Source organism: Madurella fahalii (assembly GCF_045866475.1).
Source record: "Madurella fahalii IFM 68171 DNA, scaffold_2, whole genome shotgun sequence".
Taxonomy (NCBI): Eukaryota; Fungi; Ascomycota; class Sordariomycetes; order Sordariales; genus Madurella; species Madurella fahalii.
The window spans coordinates 4,318,611-4,336,505 of NW_027263972.1; the positions used below are offsets into that span (position 1 = coordinate 4,318,611).

At 56.6% G+C, this 17,895-nt stretch overlaps 6 protein-coding genes across 6 annotated transcripts; 4 read left to right on the forward strand and 2 right to left on the reverse strand.

The window, feature by feature from the left end:
- Positions 1-1,055: 1,055 nt before the first annotated feature.
- MFIFM68171_04022 (uncharacterized protein) lies at positions 1,056-3,055 on the reverse strand (the record flags this gene model as incomplete). Its single annotated transcript, XM_071059442.1, has 3 exons — positions 1,056-2,307; positions 2,365-2,929; positions 2,989-3,055. 3 exons carry the CDS (start codon positions 3,053-3,055, stop codon positions 1,056-1,058), a joined length of 1,884 nt encoding a protein of 627 aa, XP_070915543.1.
- Positions 3,056-4,256: 1,201 nt separating this feature from the next.
- Positions 4,257-6,552, forward strand: MFIFM68171_04023 (uncharacterized protein; the record flags this gene model as incomplete). Its single annotated transcript, XM_071059443.1, has 2 exons — positions 4,257-4,695; positions 4,754-6,552. 2 exons carry the CDS (start codon positions 4,257-4,259, stop codon positions 6,550-6,552), a joined length of 2,238 nt encoding a protein of 745 aa, XP_070915544.1.
- An 839-nt stretch (positions 6,553-7,391) lies between these two features.
- On the forward strand, positions 7,392-8,029 carry MFIFM68171_04024 (uncharacterized protein; the record flags this gene model as incomplete). Its single annotated transcript, XM_071059444.1, has 3 exons — positions 7,392-7,684; positions 7,762-7,881; positions 7,948-8,029. 3 exons carry the CDS (start codon positions 7,392-7,394, stop codon positions 8,027-8,029), a joined length of 495 nt encoding a protein of 164 aa, XP_070915545.1.
- A 1,473-nt stretch (positions 8,030-9,502) lies between these two features.
- On the forward strand, positions 9,503-10,447 carry MFIFM68171_04025 (uncharacterized protein; the record flags this gene model as incomplete). The annotated part of the gene is made up of 2 exons (XM_071059445.1): positions 9,503-10,170; positions 10,285-10,447. The coding sequence occupies 2 exons, from the start codon at positions 9,503-9,505 to the stop codon at positions 10,445-10,447; spliced, it is 831 nt and encodes a 276-aa protein (XP_070915546.1).
- A 242-nt stretch (positions 10,448-10,689) lies between these two features.
- Positions 10,690-12,375, reverse strand: MFIFM68171_04026 (uncharacterized protein; the record flags this gene model as incomplete). The annotated part of the gene is made up of 3 exons (XM_071059446.1): positions 10,690-10,940; positions 11,012-12,021; positions 12,107-12,375. 3 exons carry the CDS (start codon positions 12,373-12,375, stop codon positions 10,690-10,692), a joined length of 1,530 nt encoding a protein of 509 aa, XP_070915547.1.
- Positions 12,376-12,732: 357 nt separating this feature from the next.
- MFIFM68171_04027 (uncharacterized protein) lies at positions 12,733-13,549 on the forward strand (the record flags this gene model as incomplete). The annotated part of the gene is made up of 2 exons (XM_071059447.1): positions 12,733-12,856; positions 12,939-13,549. 2 exons carry the CDS (start codon positions 12,733-12,735, stop codon positions 13,547-13,549), a joined length of 735 nt encoding a protein of 244 aa, XP_070915548.1.
- Between the last annotated feature and the right edge of the window lie 4,346 nt (positions 13,550-17,895).

A 17,895-nucleotide genomic window follows, 5' to 3' on the forward strand; every position in this document is an offset into this window, starting at 1 on the left:
GCGCAGCAAAACGGTAATGCTTCAAGTTGCGAAGAGGAGAAGATGCTAGAAGTTTTGTGGGGAGGGCTATGACTGGGACGCTGCGCGGAGGCGTCTTGCTGATGGCGGGCCAATCGATAATGAACATCGTGGGCAATGGCTTGGGAGCTGCGTCCAGCTCGCCAAAGGCGGCGGGGCTGGCGCCGAAGGGCTGAACGGTACGCGGCCGCGAAATGCATTATACGGGAAGAGAAGGTAAACGATGATATGATTATTACCGCATGCGTATGATCAAAGTGCCGGCAAGATCTTGGGGAGGGGGGATAGTTGTTTGGCTCTGTTCGTTTTTGTTCTCTGGTTCGTTCATACGTCTCCGTTCGGATGACTGTTGGTTGTCTGTTGAAATAAAGTTGGACCCAACTGAAGGATTGGGAAGCACCACCGTCCGACTGCACTGTGACGTTAGTGCAAAAGCTCGGTCCTCAGCTCCCCCACCCTGGACTCCAGAGTGTTGGGCTATTATTGGCTGGCTAGCGCGACCATGTCAAGTCCCGGCAGCGCCAGGGACCCAGCTACCGGGCTCAGGGCCTAGACTAGCCGACCCATCCACCCGGTACCCTAGCCATCCCATCCAGCACACCACACTTGCACTACCTGGAGAGCGCCGGCTGTTCTAGGCTGAAAAACAAGCATACAGGGAATGCCCTTGAGATGGTCTTGTCGAAGCCATGAAGCAATGCCAGCTCATCTCACGAAACACATTGGCCATACAGTCGTAGGGCTGCAAGGCGAGGCAGAGCATTGAATTATGGCCAAGCCACCTGCTATATTTGGTATCCTAATTGAAAACGCACCAAACAACGACGTTTAGTTCAGATTACCCATCCGACTCCGTGCGCCTCTTCCGCGGATATAGGTAGCCCTTGCCGTATCCTAGCCTGCCGTAGCGTCGATATACATATACGAATCGTCTCGTGGTATCATCTCTCATCATCGTCATCATAAAGTGAAAATGCGGCATACGAGCCCGCTCACCGCCGCTGTCCCCCACCTGCACGCACCCGCGTGGCACCCAACTACCTGGCGCTGTAGTTCGGTTTCCTCGCCAGATTGACAACCGGGGGTGCATCTTCATCCAGGGGATAAGGTAATACAGGGGGCGGTACCCGGCCAAAGTTCGACTGGTGCTCTGGGAGCGGCGTCTTGGGCGGCAATGGCGGCGGGTCCACGCGCACTGACTGCTGCTGGGCCAGAGATTCCTGGAACCGTCTAGGATGATCGTCCGGCCCCACTATCGCGATCTTGTCAGACCCAGATGCGGTCCGGTACTGGGCCGGCGTCGGCGCGCTGACCACCAGGCGGTCCGAGTCGTCAGCCCCTCTTTCGCCCCGGCCCGTCGTTGGGAGGCCGGGAGGCTGACCGGTGCGGCTGGGCGGGGCTGGCAGGGGCGCAGCAAGGTACGGCTGCTGGTTGAGCTTTGGAGACTGTCCCAGTCGTTCGCCCGAGCTCCTTGGTGATGGCGTGTTGGCACCTGGAACCGGGAGCATGTCGCTTCCAGAGTCGTAGGATTGCCGGCTTGGCGGTGTGTAGTGTCGAGGCGGAAACACGGGTATGTCTCCGGGCAGCTCAACGGCAAGGGGTAGTGCTATTTCGGGCGACGTCTGTACTAGGTCCGGCACGGACGCACCGAGTCGCTCCCACCTCTGCTTTGCAAAGTGGATCTTGGCCAGCTTCGCCGACGCGCTCTGCACCATCCTCTGCTCGTCCTCCCTAGCGAGGTATCTCCTGGTGTTTGTGCTGATTTCGGCCAGTCTATGCCACTCATTCATGCCAAACTCTCCCACCCCGACCTCGACGTTCAGCCGATAGTAATTCTCGATGTTGACGCCGCGCTTTGCCAGGTGCTCCCTCTTCATCATCTCGTGGGTCCTCTCGCAGCCCTCAATCTTCGCAATCAACTTCCGCCGAGCCTCCGCAAACTCGCCCAAGAAGCCCTCGTACCATAGCGACGTATTTGCGTCGCTGCCCTTTGGCCTCTTTCCCGTCCCGACGCTGACAAAGACGCCGACCTCCCGACCTGGCCACTCGTTCACCACTGCCTCGTCGAGCGCCGTCATGGATGGGTTGAAGAGCCCCCCGCCATCGTCATGAAATACGGATTGTCCGATCTGGATCGGCTTGAACGCGAGGCCGATAGCGCACGTTGCCCGCCCGGCCTCCCAGATCTTGCAATCGAATTCCGGGGCCGGCTCTCGTCTAGAGTCGTAGGAGCGTAGCATGGCGGGCGCCATACCCTTTGAGCTGCCCTTGTACATGGCCGTGACGGCACTGGAGCGGGTGTTAGTTATGCGTCTCGGTGTGGACAGCCTGGGGAAGAAGGCTCACGTCTTGGTTCGGTTTTCTCTCTCGTCGTATAGGCGGGCATGAGGATTGCCCCAACGGAAAGATGACAGCGGCCTGGCAGCCTGGGAGCTAGGGCTCCGGGCGCTGAAACTCACCACGCTCGCGTTGCTAGCATGCCTCTTAGGGTACGCAGCGCTAGAGCGGGAAAGCGGGCTCAGCATATTAGCGTTGCCCACTTCCGAGTTGTCGTTTCCTTCCTTCTCAAAGACTGTGTGCTCTCTAACGCATTCCATGATTGCCTCCTCCAGCTTGGTCGCTTTGAACAGAGTCGAGCGATACGGAATCCCGGCAAACGTCTTGTCCGTCTCGAAGACCTTACGGGTAAGCCGGACGTATAGTTCCTTGCACGTCTCGATGTCAAGTCGCAGCCGACCGAGCATCAGGGCGATCAGGCCGCCCGTGCCGGTGCCCACAATGAGGTCGAAATGGTCGCATGGTTTTGGGATCTCGGACCGGCGCGGCGCGCGCCCTTCGATTTCGACGAAAGTTCGGTGCATCAGCTCCTGGAGTATTAGAAACATGGAGTAACCACGTACGCCCCCTCCATCTGCCGCGCGAGCGATTAGTATGCCACAAGCGGGAGGCGTCCTCAGGAAAGAAACATACCGAGCGATAAGATGCGCAGAGGCGGCCCTTTTGTAGTGTCCTTGCGTTTGAGCCCGCTGGAATCCATATTGAAAGTCGCTGCCGTCGGAAACGATGGCAGTCTCACGCTGGCGGGCCTTGAAGGTTGTGTGGATACCGACTGAAGCAACAACTGCGTGCCTGACGAAGGGGTGATGCCTTGAGTTTTGTCGCGGGGCGAGATGGTGTCAGTGGGGCTTGGCAATGCGACAGGGGAAGGTGAGGTGACGCAGGAGTATTCGCCAGACTGGAAGCGATCAGCCCGCCAGAACGCCACGCGTGCAACCTCTAAGGAATGTGGGCGGGAAAAAGAGCACAGTAGTGTTGCAATGTACCTCGTCAGCTTGAACGAAGCACTTTCACTTTGTCTTTAAAGTCGAGTGTGGCAGTGTCGAGTGCCCGGTCCCGCGAGGACCGGAGGACGCGATTACATTTCCATTTCTCGTTTCCTTGGGAGGCCTACCTCACCCCTACCGAGATTGATGCCAAGCAGCCTATGACGGGGTCCTCTGTCCCTCTCTGACCGCACAGGTTCGCACCCAATGCACCTCGGATGCGTAAAATATGGAGGCTTTTGGGCCCGCTATGGAACGCCGAGTACAGCGTTAGCTCAAACGGGCACCTTCTCATTGCCGGCGGTTCCTGAGCCCTGAGCATGGGCCTGGCAAGCGCTCCGCCGCGCGGTCACAGGGACCCGATGCCGAGGCATCAGCAGGCTCAAAGGCCTTTTGATTCGGTACCACGCGAGAGGCTATTTAGAAGCGTGTGGCTGTGCGGAATTCTACACTTATTAGGCGCGCGCGATCTATTTGCCACAAGCTAGTGTGAAAGCGTCGTCCGTACAAGACTGTTTCCCAAATCCCACCCCAGTTTGCGCCGGGCACAACTGCTCCATTGATCGCTCTGGCTACTCGGGAATGGCTGCGGATTGGGGTGCCCGGCTGTGGACAACTGACGGCGGCGCAAAAACACATGTGAGCTGGAGACGCTTGGTGAACAAACCGTCCGTTTCAGGAACGGGATTGCGGTTTGAATCAATGCTTCCACGGAAAGATCCGAGTGCCGTATGGTTTGCCATGAATGGTTGACGTCATGATTGGTATTCCAAGCTCAACACCTTGACCCGCAGTCCGCCGGCAAGCCCATGACAAGGACCACGATGTCTCTCCGCATGGGTTGTCAGCTCATCAGACACCACCACCCACACATCAGTACTGCTACTGCTGATTGAACTAGGTCGCGTTGCCATTATGTTCTCATCGTGCTTTGGGTCTGGCCGTCGTCGCGGTAGCCGGCGGTCGGCCGAGCAGGAGCCGCTGCTGCCTCAGTACAATGACGAGACGTCGCTGCAGAGGCAGCTTCACCAGAAGTTGCACACTTATCAGATGCTCCGCGCCCTTTCCAAGGGCTTCATGCCATCCAATGAGCAGACCATTGCCAACCTCCGCACCCTGCTTGCCTCGGATGTCCTTAACCCTGACAATGCCCAGCTCAGCGACTCGGGCCAGGCGCTGGTGCACTACTCCAAGCAATGGATAAAACAGTTCATTCAGCTTCTGCAAGACAAGAACGCCGGCGATCAGATACAGGACTTTATCTGGTATCTGTCGCAGGCGAGGGTGTCGGTTGACATGGAGCACATTGCAGAGCGAGCCACCAAGGCAAAAGCAAAGGCGGACAGAGCTGCAGGCATGTATCTCCCCGGGTACATAGCGACCTATGCGGGCGACTGCTGACGGCGAATTAGTTTACAGTAGCCTCCAGACCGTCGGCTCCTTGCTCCTCACCAACTCCGACTTCCGCTTGTTTTTGGCCGACCTCAATATTGTCGCTCGCGAGGTCTTCAAAGACACCGCGTTCGCTCTTTCCGAGGCTTCCAAGGAGGCCGGGAAGCGCCTCGAACCCTCTGCTGAAGAGCGGGAGTCACTAACAGAACCCGGCAAGGACTCGCAGAGCCCGCCTTCGCAGCACGATCTAGCTGACCAGACTACTGAAATCACCACTGTCTTGAGCGGCAGCGCTTCCACGGTGGTTGAGGGCGCAGAGAACAGCATCGTCAGCAAACTCGAAGGCCGGGAGAAGGATACACTGATCTACCGCCTAAAGCAAGCTGTGCTAAAACTCCGGCAGCGCCGCGATTATTCCGACTCGGTGTCGACATTGTCGCTTCTGCTCAAACGTTACGCCATGGTGTATTCCCGTATTGCTCGTGACACTCTGCATGCCGCTGACGAGGACGTTGACCGTAACCCAGAGACAGACCGGGCTTTGCGGAATTTCTGGGCTTTCATCAGGTCGTTCGGCGAGGCAAAAGAGTGGGAAGAGTTGGAGACGCGCTTCAAAATGGTCATGGAGCACGGCCGCGAAGATCCTGATTTCGAGGAGCTAGTTGGCCAACTGGGGAACGCTGCCCAGGACATGTTTACGGACCCGTCATTCTTTGACCACGCGGAGCAGCGTTTCCAGGAGCTCCGCGCCAAGTCCCGCCGGCTCTCCTCTCATTCATCTCTGCGGGACGACGTAGACGGGTTGCTTGCACAGCTGCAGTCCACCTTCTACTCGGTCCTCAGGGACAAGGACGTAATGGCTCTTATCAAAACTACGACCACCATTGGCAAGATCCTCTCGCCCAAGCATCACTATACGAATACCGACCTCGTAGCAGACTCGATCAACGTCTTTGTCCCGCTGTTCATCCAGTCAATCAACTACATCCCCATACCCAGGGTCGAGATTTCGACGCCCCAGATTGATCTCCTGCTTGAGAATCTCATCCTCGAGCCCGGCATTACCGTCAACAACACGTCCTTCTTTCCTTACAAGCTTCGCATCGAAACGCTCAATGACATCGAGATTCGCAAGGCGAGGTTCCGGACAACCTCGGCTGTCAAGACGCTGGCCAGGATCAAGATCGATGGGCTCTCCATCCGGGGAGAAGAAATTGGCTTCTGGCTGAGGGCGCACTCAGGACTGCTCCGCCTAGCTGACGAAGGAATCGCCTCGTTTGCGCTTGACGAGAGGGGGCTTGATATCCAGATCGATGTCGAGATCGGCCGAGACAGGCTCGAAAAGATTGTGTCACTGAGAGGTGTCCGAGTCCGCATACACAAGCTCAACTGGACATTGCGAAGGTCCAAGTTCAGTCTTTTCGCCTGGCTTTTCAAACCGCTTCTCAAACCCATCATCCGGAGGGCCATGGAGGTAAAGATTGCAACTGCGATTGGACAAGCCCTGCATTTTGCCAACCGCGAACTCCTTTATGCTCGAGAACGGCTCAGGGCGACGCGGATTGCGGATCCTGACGATCTGAAAACGTTCTTCAAGGCTGTTTTAGCGAGACTGACACCTCCCGATGACCCGGACTTCCATGCTCGTGTCGGGGTCGGCGAGCCAGGTCGCGGTGTTTTTGAAGGCGTCTACGCTCCAGGGAGTATTGTCAAATTGTGGAGGGAGGAAGCTACTCAGGCGCCGCAGAGAATCCGGGAAAACGAGAGAGACGGCTGGCGTAACAGTGTCTTTGATGTCCAGGCGACGATGCTAGGTTGAAAAAGGGGGGGGGGGTTCATGTGGTTAATGTCATGGCCATCCCATTGCCATGCCAAGAAGCGGGTCATGTCGGCTTTGCCCTACTTGCAACAACACGAGCGGCTGGAACTTTGAGCAGAGGAGCGTGAGAGGGAGGCCTTCACACTCGGCAGATTGTCCAATTCTTTTCGTAGGGCTTTCACCAAGTTTATTCGTATACTCCTGAGAGCCGCATACCTCTGGGACTAACCACTAATCACCGAAGGCAAATCATGAAGCCCCACGTCCATGGCCAGTTTAAACGGGCATTGTCTCTCACAGTCCCAGTGACATCAAATCACGGAACAGGATTTGCTGTGGATGACATCATCCCGCGACGAGCGCTCGGGTAATGCGACCATCAGGGTCTCTGTAGTCTGCGGCCCAGTTCATGGATGTACAGGCGGGGCCTTCAGAACCAGTCGCATTCCACGTGTAGAGGTGCACCAAGCAAAAACAAGGTCCAACGCATCCGGCTGGGCATTAACCGGGCGAGGTGACGTTTTTGGTTGTGGTTCAAAGTGGACGGCCACAGAAATTATAACACGCAGAGAGGGTGTGTAGGGTACGGCGGCGATGACGACGCCGGCCTTGATTTTCGGCATGCGGCCCAACGACATCATGTTTCGACGGTGGGCACTCAGTATATAGACCGCATGCAACTCCTCCGCTTCCCCTGAAGCTCATGCACGTTGCAACAATAACTTTTACCCAACCTGCGCACAATAGACCTCTCTTAAGTGCCCCGGCCAATCCCAAGCAACAATCGCCAATTGGAAGAGCCAGTGGCTACTACTTTAGCATCTAACCAAGCGGGCACCATGATCCTCACAGAGCTATTCTCCATGATCCTCCGCCTCGCCGAGCTGGCGTTTGCCGCCATCGTGGCGGGGCTCAACGGCGACTACCTGCACTCGGTCCACGGCGCCTCGTCCTGGGCCCTCGGCCGGTTCATCTACACCGAGGTCGTCGCCGGCCTCGCCATCCTGCTCGCCATCATCTGGCTCTTCCCGTTCAGCAGTTCCTTCATCCACTGGCCGGCCGACTTAATCATGAGCGTGTGCTGGTTTGTCAGCTTCGGGCTGCTTGTAGACTGGTTGGGTGGCAATTGCGGGTGAGTACCAATCGTGGGAAAGACAGGGGAAGGGGGCGTGGGAGACGAAGATGTTGACCACCACTCGATATGCTTAGGGACATCTTTGACTGGCGGGCAATCGACTTTGACGGCACCGCCACGTGCGCACAGTGGAAGGCTACGATTGCATTTGCGTTCTTGAGCGCGATTTGCTGGTTGGCCAGCGCCATCTTGGGGTAAGGGCACACCGCTAAAAGACGGCCATTTCAGAGGGTTGGTACTAATACGTCACGGCAAAACAGAATCTACTGGGTCCGCCGCCACACCGCCACGGTGGCTGAGGGCCCTTACCACCGTCGCCGGTGGTATCGCTCGCGCATCTGAGCCGCTGCCGGCATCAAGTGACGAGCGTTGCAGAGAGACAACCAAAGTTGGCGGCGATGAGTTGCTAGTGATCGCTTTCTTGTCCGACATGATGCCGAGTTTCGAATTTGATGATACCCCAACACTTATGTAACACCACCGGTCTTATCCATCCGACAACCTCTCGATTCTAATCAGCCCTCAGCCGGCAGTAATATTTTAATTTTACGATGCCGTTTTATTGTGTGGAAGGTCTAGCGCTTGAATTGCCCTTTAACCGCGACGGTTTTCTGGAAAGCAGTGTTTCCTTGGAAGAATGACAGCGCATCAAAAGGTGTCTTTGCCGTTGTTTCTCAGCGGCAGTCCCATTATGTATCAGCTGTATGTTAGATCCAACCGTTTAATCTGCTGAATATGCGTGGTTATGATCTGGACACGGATCAAACGCCGGCTGCCGGAAAGCACCGATGAAGCCATGAAGCCATGAAGCCATGAAGCCATCCGCCGTTGTCCTCCAACGTTTGGAGATTGGTGGCCGGGATCCCCTGCTTGTTAACAGCTCGGGGGCCTTGGCATGCCAATGACGTCAGATGCCTCATGCGACGTATCGGGTTCCGAATTCAGAGAGCTCAAGGGTAGCTTGCGCCTCCCGTGTGGCTGGTCAAGCCAGATGATGATGTCAACTGCTCGCTGTTCACTCTGTCACTCGCCAAACAGACAGAACGCAACGGACCAGCACGGCCGCTACCCATCTCACAGGACCTCAAATTGGGCACTTGTCGATGGTTAAACATTGAGGTACGCAATCAAAGCAACACAATGTATGGACATGTACCCTTGTTCCTATGTGGCGCAAACTTGCATGAGATGCGATATTCGTCTCGGTCTTGGGTCCCACAGAATGCGTTCATCTTTCAAGCTGTGGCCTGATGGATACACACAAGTACGGGACGCTGGTGGAAAGACTGGGCCCTTGTAACGTCACCAGCCACAGGCCACGAAACTTTGCCGCTTTAATGACGCCAGTCGTTGCAAGTACTCAGGCTGTCAACAGGCCACGTTGGGCTGGTGAACCTGCAGAGAGATCCGATCCAGTATGCTTTTCTTAGTTTGTGGAGAGCTATAGCCTGCTTCCGGGGACCCGCCTGTTTCCCGTCAAACACCAATCCATTGTTGCCGAAGTACAGGATAGACCCCTATGACGACTCAGTGAGGTAATAACCTTGACTCGGTACCTCGCTACGCTCCCGCAGCCTTAGCTTCTACAGACAGCCAAGGTTATGCCATTGACGCAATGGGCAGGGCCGTTCCCATAGTTGGATGCTTGCTCTGGGATGCTCATCGCTCATAAAGACATATAAAGCCGCTTCCCCGTCCCTCGATCCAGCAGTTGCATCCAGATTCACATCTTTACCACCAAACAAACAACACCTACCAACCAATCAGACCAGCCTTTCAACAAATAAGTCAACCACCACCAACAAAGTCATCAACATGTCTGGCGTTATCCACAAGATCAAGGAGGCTGTCTCTAGCGACAAGTCCCACCACGGCACCTCCGAGGGCACCCACGGCCCACACAGCAGCCGCGTCGCCAACGCCGCCGATCCTCGCGTCGACTCCGACCGCGACAACTCGCGCACCATGGGCGCAGGCCGCACAGCTGGCCACGGAGAGTACGGCAGCAGCGGCGTCGGCACCGGAACCACTGAGGGCGCCTATGGCCCGCACAGCTCGCGCATGGCTAATGCCGCCGATCCGCGTGTCGACTCTGACCTTGACAACTCGCGCACCATGGGAGGAGGCACCGGCACCGGCATGGGGACCGGCACTGGTATGGGCACCGGCACTAGCATGGGCGCCGGTACCGGTATGGGCACCGGCGCTGGCTTGGGCACCGGCGCTGGCACTGGCATCACAGGCATGACCGGCACCCACGGTGCACCCGCTGGCACCCACGGCCCGCACAGCAGCCGAATGGCCAACGTGGCCGACCCCCGCGTTGACTCGGACCGTGATGGCCGCGGCGCTCTCGGCACCGGCCCCGGCCCCGCCGCCAACACGGCGGGTCCGCACAAGAGCGACATGGCCAACAAGATAGACCCACGCGTCGACTCGGACCTCGACGGCAGCCGGACCATGGGCGGCAACAAGACCTACCAGTAAGTAAGTAGACAAAGCGACCGCGGAAAAGGGGGGGGGCTTAAAACTCCCAGCGATCCGGCTCCGTCCTCTTGTCCCTTTGTGAGCAGACCTGCTGACACGGATCGAAATAGGTCTGCACCGATCCACCGGGACCCTACCGATGCCGCCCAAGTCCCTCCTTCTGTTTTAAGGCGACACCTTGGGGATCCCTCTATTGAGCACGACGACACCGCCCATCACCGTGAGCGGCGCAACAGCATCAAGACGCACCAGGAAACTTTTCGCGGTATCTGAGGTGCGGGAATGAGTAATGGTCGGACAGAATGTATTATGAGGGTTACGATTTTCTTTTGTCGTTTCTGTACTGTTAGCAAATACCACTCTGGACCGGTCACTCCGAGCAGAGAACGACAGGAGATTATAAAGATTGTTGCGATTTGAGAATCCTGCTCAAACTCAATTGGCGTTTGGACAGGTCTCTGCTCTCCTCCATCTGCAAGCTCTCTGGTTTGAACCAGCACTACCACCTTGACGCATCAGGAAAATGTGATCTGCTTTCCCATTAGGCTCTGGAAAGCGTCGTCGAGAGCCTTCCGCTTCTTTGACTCCACTTCAGAAACATCTTGCATGCTCCGGTCGTAATCTTCGTCATCAGTCCCTTCAAGCTGCGGGAGCCAGGCCCTGATCTGACCATCCAGATGCCCGCTGTAGATACCGCCGGGAGCATTGGATCCGCCCATGACCACACCGCTAGAGGAGCCGCCGCCGCCGGCACCTCTCCATGCAACTGTTCCGAGGCAAGTCATCAGTATCTCGTCTGGCAGATTTAGTTAGAGAACCTTGTGGGTAACTACATACTGCTCGTCAACCGGTTCTTGATAGTTCGTTCTCCCCGCTGTACCCTTACAGAGGCCACAGCCGGACCCGTGCCGCGGAGTCTCGTGATAATAGAGCCTTCGTGCAGATCCATAACCAGAATCTCGGTCTCGTTCGGGAAGAAAAGCAACTCGTTCCCCGGCGGTGTGAGGCCGGTCGGGGAAACAAACATGGTCACGGTCCCCATTTGGCTGTTCCGGATGCTCGGGCCAAAGTTCGCCAGCGTATTAGCGCCGGTTGCGGCATCCCAGACGCGGATCCGGCGGTCGTGCCCGGCAGAGATGATGTAATTCCCATCGTCGGTCCAGGTGAGGCCGTTGACCGGCCCCGCGTGTGCTTTTGCTGAGAGGCGGAGCTCTTGTCTCCCTAGCGCTCGAGATCCCGCCGACGTCACTGTGCCGACGAGCCCGATGGTATCTTCATGGTCCAGAACGGCGACCAAGCCGCTGGCCCGCCTCACGTCCCAGATGCGCACGGCGCCATCCACGGACCCGGTAGTAAGGATGTGCTCATGGACCGGTGACCAGGCAACGGCCAGAGTGGCCCCGGCAGAGCCACCAGTCTGGCCCGGGGATACCAGAGACTGCACGGCGGCAGAAGAACGCAGGTCGACGAGGCGTACGGCGGGATGCTGTGTCCCACAAGCGACGAGCAGATGGGATGCTATGGGGGAGAGGGCATGCGTGTGGACCTTGGAGCCGAGATTGAAAGAGCCCGACACTCGAGCTCGCTCGGTGGACCACAGCTTCAGCGTCTGATCGTACGAGCTCGACAAGAACGCTGCACTATCGAACGCGTAGAAGGACAAATGGGTGACGCCGAAGCGGTGCCCTTCAGCGGCCGACTTGGCGCCAGCGCCGGGCCCCAGATGGTGGTCGCTTCCCGCACGGGTTGCTCTGGTCAGCGGACGGTATGTATGTGAAGCTGACTGGTTTGAGCACTGCTCAAGATCCCAGATCTTGATTGTTGCATCCGAACCGCCAGATACGAGTCTAAATAAAATCCCGTAAGCGTTTGCACTTCACACAGAGACCCGGGGGAAAGCGATCGAGAGGGGCCGAAAGGACCATCACTCACAGTCGGCCGTCGAAGCGCTCTAGGGCCAGCGCACTCACGCCAGCCTGGTGAGCCCAGAGAGACGACCTTGATGAGTCGTCATCTGGCGCAACGCCCCGGGCTGATGCTGCAGCACTCTCCCCTTGGTTTGCACGTGGCTCGCGCTCGCCACCGTCGAAGCGGACGCGGGGGGCTGCTGTGAACGACCTCAGCAACGAGTTTGTCTTGACTCTGGCGAACACATTGGGGCCGATGTTGCCCGAAGACCGCTCAAACAGGAGCTGATTCATGCCATGGGTTTAGCTCTTGGCACGGTATTGTTTCTGTACGACGATTGCTCTTCTGCAGATCAGGGATGGGGGTGAATGACGATGTTGCACCCGCCGGCCGCTGGCCGCTGCCCGTGGCGGGGTTGCCACAATCAACTGAAACCTTCAGCTTCGCAAAGGAAATTCTAAACCATCAAACAATAATCGGCTGAGCGTTTGCATCTTCGACTACATCTACATTAGTCCCCAAATAATTTCACTACTCGCCTGCCTTCTCGTCCTGCCATGTAATCCTTGCTGTCGGCGACGCGGCCAAAAACCACAGGTGCACTACGTACGCTGAAGCTGGAGCACAGAGACATCCTCGGCAAAACCTTGATGGAATCGCCCTCGGACTCGGCGTTCCCGAGCTCGCCAACCCGAGTGGCTACATCGCCCGCATCGCCTGCCCAGATCAATAAAAGTCGAGGGCGTGAGGCAAACGTCTATGATGCCGTCGCAGGTTTGCCCCCCCTCCCCCCCGCCATCAAGCGCACCCCCCCATGCGCTGCTGCGCTGCTGCGCATGCACTCACCGCTTGTTAGGTCGCGTCACTCTGAATGGACCCATCAGCGATGCAGAATCTGCTAGCAGCAAGAGTAAGCGCCGTAGGAGGGCGCTGGCCGGCCGCTACTCGTCCCGCAATCCGAAACTAGCGCCCGAGGAGGTGCTGTTCAGACGCAAGCACGCCCCTGTCCGGTACGCGGAGCAAGACATTTACTGGACCAACGAAGACCTTCCAGAGGGCGGATGCGGCCACCTTCCTGACGGAGGCTTGTTGAAATCGGTCCACGGCTATGCTAGCAGGTTCTACGAGGCGGCAGCTGCCCGTCTGGGTCCTCGATGCGTCGTCGGCGCTCGAATCATCGACGAGAGGAGCATGGATGAGACGGCTCTTCTTGCCTTCGGAATCCTGCTCGAGGAGGCCTGCCGGGATGCCCTGGGCAAGAGGGGCGACTTGGCATTTACCGAGGCGTCGATGGAATCAAAGGTTGGGGTAGCTAAGGTTCCGCGGGTTGGCATCTCGTCTCAGTCGATCCCCGAAGGCGCCGAGAGCGCTGGTGAGGACGTCGCCTCACAGAATGGCAGAGGCGCAAAGCGGAGGAAGGTGGCAAAGGAGGAGCTTGGCCAAGAAGAAAGTGTTCCCACATCTTAGACTCTCTATCGGGTACTCGACTCGATCAAGCCTCGTTTCCCACCAAGAAGAAGCAAAGGTTGGCAGAGGAAACGAAGTAGCTGTTGGTTTCCTCCCTGTTGATCCCGGAACGCTAAGGGAGAATACGACAGAGTGACAACCCCATCGCCACGATTGTTGAACCCACAACGGGGGGCATCGGGGGAGGAGACACGAGAACACGTTCAGACCAAGTCTCAAGTTTTATCCTTGTTGATCCTAGGGGATTCAGGGGCGCTCTTGCTAAATCCCGAATCATGGATGCATTGCAGATAAAAGCAACAGCCAGGCGTAGGGACGCCTTGGTCTTTGCATGAGACCGTCCTGCCTTGCCTACTTTGTACGTACTATAGTAGAGCGCGTGGCTATTATCGGCCACGCAAAAGTAAAACATTGCAAAGTTGTGATTAGCATGCCAGAGAGGATACCATGCGGGTTGGATCATGGACGGTTGAGGGCGCGCGTCGCAAGACGCAAATGCGACATGCCCGCAGTCGTCCTCTCCCTTGTCTCGTTGACATTTGCCGATAGAGCATCAGCAAGGATTTGCAGAAAATGCGGTTTAGTGTAGAACCAAAGGCTGGGGGACACCAGGCAGTGAAGTCGCATTGCCCACCAATCCGGGCCGTTGAGGTTCCCAAACCAGTGACCAATCATTGCATTGCTTTTGTGGTTCCCGACCGTTAAATTGATTCTGTGGTTTGCAGAGCACTGGGGGTCATGACACACCTTCGGGGATCGCTGATTTGCTCACTGTCTGGTCACTCGTGGCATCAGACGACGCAGTTGGCCGTCAGCCATCCCTTAGCAGGAGCGTGGGGTTCATCGGAATATTTTGTTTTTTCCTAGGTACTGTACAGCACCGTACTGCGCAGGTACAGTACTGTACCTACTGCAGTCGGGTATATCCAAAGTGAGTGGTGGCAATAACGGTCCACGCCTTGAACCCGGCTTGAAACCAACCCGATGCAACGCAGGACTTCTAGAAAGCGGCAGCCCGGTCCCTAGGCCACCGCGCAGTTGCAGGACTGGATCGATAGGCCAGAGGCTTGCAGCCTCACTTCCACAATGTGTGCAGATCGATAATTTTGCCCGTTCCTACCTAACATGCTCGTTTGCAATACTTCCCGACATCCTAAAGCAGCAAATCATTCGCCGGTCTTCCTGTGCATCCCTAGCCTTGCCTTCGCGCAGTGAGAAGCGTCGCAACCCCTGCCGATACAATCTTTTGGTTTTTGTTTATTATATTTTATTATATTTTATTATATTTTATTTTATTTTAGGTTTTTTATTTTAATTTTTTTTTTTTTTTTTTTTTTTTTTATTAGAGACATCGACCAAACCATTCTTCAACTGTTCTTTGCGCTTGAGAGTCGAGACTCGTGTGGGTACCGCCATGTCGGGTTTGCTCGTCTGAGAGTGGATCCCCTCTGGCAATGGCCCGGAGTTACCTCCGAGTCCCCATGATTTGCCCGGGCTCCTAATTGGCAGAAGGGGCGGAGGGGAGAAACGCCCCTCATACATGGATGTTTCGCTTAGGCTCTCGCAACGGTTGCAGTTCGTGGCTCAAGGACAGAGATTATATATAGCGTACAAGAACGGAAAAAGACTACTGTCGGCTCGAACTGTCGTTGCGGACTGCGGCTGAGAGCTCTGCAATGGCCGCGGTTGTTCAGGTCTCTGCTTTGTGGGGCTGCGGATTGCACTACCTTAGCACAGCAGTTAGCATCTTAGTTTCCGCATTGCAGCACCGGGCTCGTCGCTTCTATGCGTAGCACGTTTGTTGACGCCCTCTCTCGCCGGGTAAACGAATGGATAACGGTAAAAACCACGGGTGGCGTGGTCAAGGTCGCATTGGGTTGAGAAGGTAGTCTTCTCGGTGGTGCCCTGAATGGGCATGAGATCAGGATGATCAACGACCCCTGGCAAGGAGTTTGAAGAGGAATGATCGTTCGATTCCCTCCCAGGTCGCCGGTGCTCTGACCCACCACCAACGGCGAAGCTGACGGTGAGCGTAACCCCACCCTGACCTCCACCCGGTTTGGCAGGATCCTACCTGCGGCCGTGCGGCGGCTTCGATCGTTGTTTGTGGCAGGTGACGGATTCTCGTCAGATTTGTTCGCGTTACTTGCACCGTCTAGGCATTTGGAATGTTGATTGGCAACCGACCACGGCTTACCCCGCTGCGCACCCGGCTCTTTCGACAAGTGACCGACACGAAACTGCAGATCCCCATCCACCAAGTATGATGGTCCTGGCACACCGCACCTTTGTCTGCCCATGAGAGGGCACCTCCGCAAGTTGCCGCCGGGACACCTATTGAAGTGGTGGATTACCTATCTTGAAAAAGATACCGCAGTTTTAGCTTATCCAAACTCCCGTCACATGTGATCCTGTCGTGACCCTAGCCGGGCGACTCCAAGGCACGCAGAAAATCGAATAATTGGTCGGCTAACTCGGATCATTGGAGCACGCGGGATGCTGTGTTGTGTTGGTCTGAATACATATCTCCGGATGCACAATTCGACCTGAGAAATATTACTATACTGTACAGGGCGCGAAGCGCTGCAAGAGGGCCGAGCGTGGGGGGGAGAGGGCGACGAATTGCGGAGAATGGTCTCGGAGCGTTCGGGCCCCGGGAGACTCCCAAACCCTCGGACCCTCACCCGCACTCCTGGGCCTTGTTCTCACAGCTGATTGGAGGATACGCCACGACGCCATGGTGGTGGCCCCCCGTGGGCCCCGAGAAGGGCAGTCTGCAGTAAATTACAGGCACATACGCCAGCCGGCCATTTTCTTGGGCGGGCCGTGAGCAAGGCGGTTGCAAGACCTGCACAGTCGATCACTCGAGAGTGGGATTTGCCAGTACACTCTGACGAACCTGGAGCCATATGGCGAGGCGAGGCTGTGTGGGAGGGACGGGAAAACGGCCCTTCTATCTTTGCTCAGTGCACCCTGTGACGCAATCCTGGCGACCCATGTTCGGAGTCAGTCAGACAGCCTCCCGCGAATTCGCTCGGGCGGAAGCAACCAGGAGCATTGGCCGATAAGCCTAGACCGTTGGCCAGCAAAGCAAGTGCCTGCGAGAATGTGTCTTCTGCGAAGCTTTGAAACCCCAAAGAATGCGTGGCTTGGTTCATATTGACGCGTCGACAATGCGTTTGTCTGTGTCCTTCGAAGCTTCCGCCCGATCGGGCGGCGGTGACTCGGTGCGGCAAACCTTCCGCTCTTGGAACAAAACAAGTCTCGATTCCAGCCAAGCTGGACCAGCCCCGGCGCTACTGCGGATACAGTTCAATACTTGTTGGAGCGGCTCTTGGGACAGGGACCCAGGCTCGAAATCTATCACAGTACAAATTACAATTCACCAGCTGGCAAACGAAAACCAATAAATAAAGATAGGACAAACACGAACTTCAGAGCAAGGGTACGCAAGACTCAAAACAGCTAAATCATGCTCGACAGCTGTTACCTGGTAAAAAATTGGGTTGGTAGTCTGTTGCTTTGAATTGCGATATTTCCACGTGGATGTATACGATACTGTGCCTCCCATGCTCTTGAGGTTACGCGCTAAGTTGGCGAACAATTAACAAGGACTGGGATGCAAATTGACTAAACTCAATGGGCAATGACCTCGAGAGATACATTTAGGACGCGTCCATGACGCTCGGCTGCAAATGCCGAGGTCAGCAGCCCAGAGGATGTAGCGCAGGCGCAGCGCAGCGAGGAGAGGCACGGTGCGGCGCCACCAGCCTCCCAGCAAGGGTGGTTCCATTTATGTACTAATCTGGGGTTATCATGGCCAAGCGGCTTCCAAATCATGACGAGATGGAGCCACTGGAAGAAAGTCTGGAAGCCTCTTTATCCCAGAAGAGAGCCTTCCATTTGAGTAGCCGAGGGAGCCGTGCTCTTCTCCAGGATCCCGGCACCTTGTCTGATCCTGGCTATGCTTCGAAACCCCATGGCCCACCAATTTCCCAGTCTCTGCAACCCGTCGCTTCTCCGCTTGAAGGAGTACTCCGGCCTGTCAGCCACGCTTTTGCAGAGTTTGGAAGGCGAGGCAGCGCAGTCCGGGTCGCCGTCTCTCTCGCTCACTCGCTCGACTGCTGCGTCGGCGTCGTGTTGAAAGCATAGCCCACGTTGTACCAGGTACGTCCGTCGAGCAGGGGTCCGTTGCTACCCAGTCCCAAGCTTGTGGTCAGAGCGACCCCCAACAATGGACATCAGTCCTGGCCTCAAGCCCATCCCAACTCTGACCCGCCATCGGGTCGGTCGGTCGGTACTGCACGGTGCTGTACTCGCCAATGGAGCGTGCGGCAAGCAGCCAG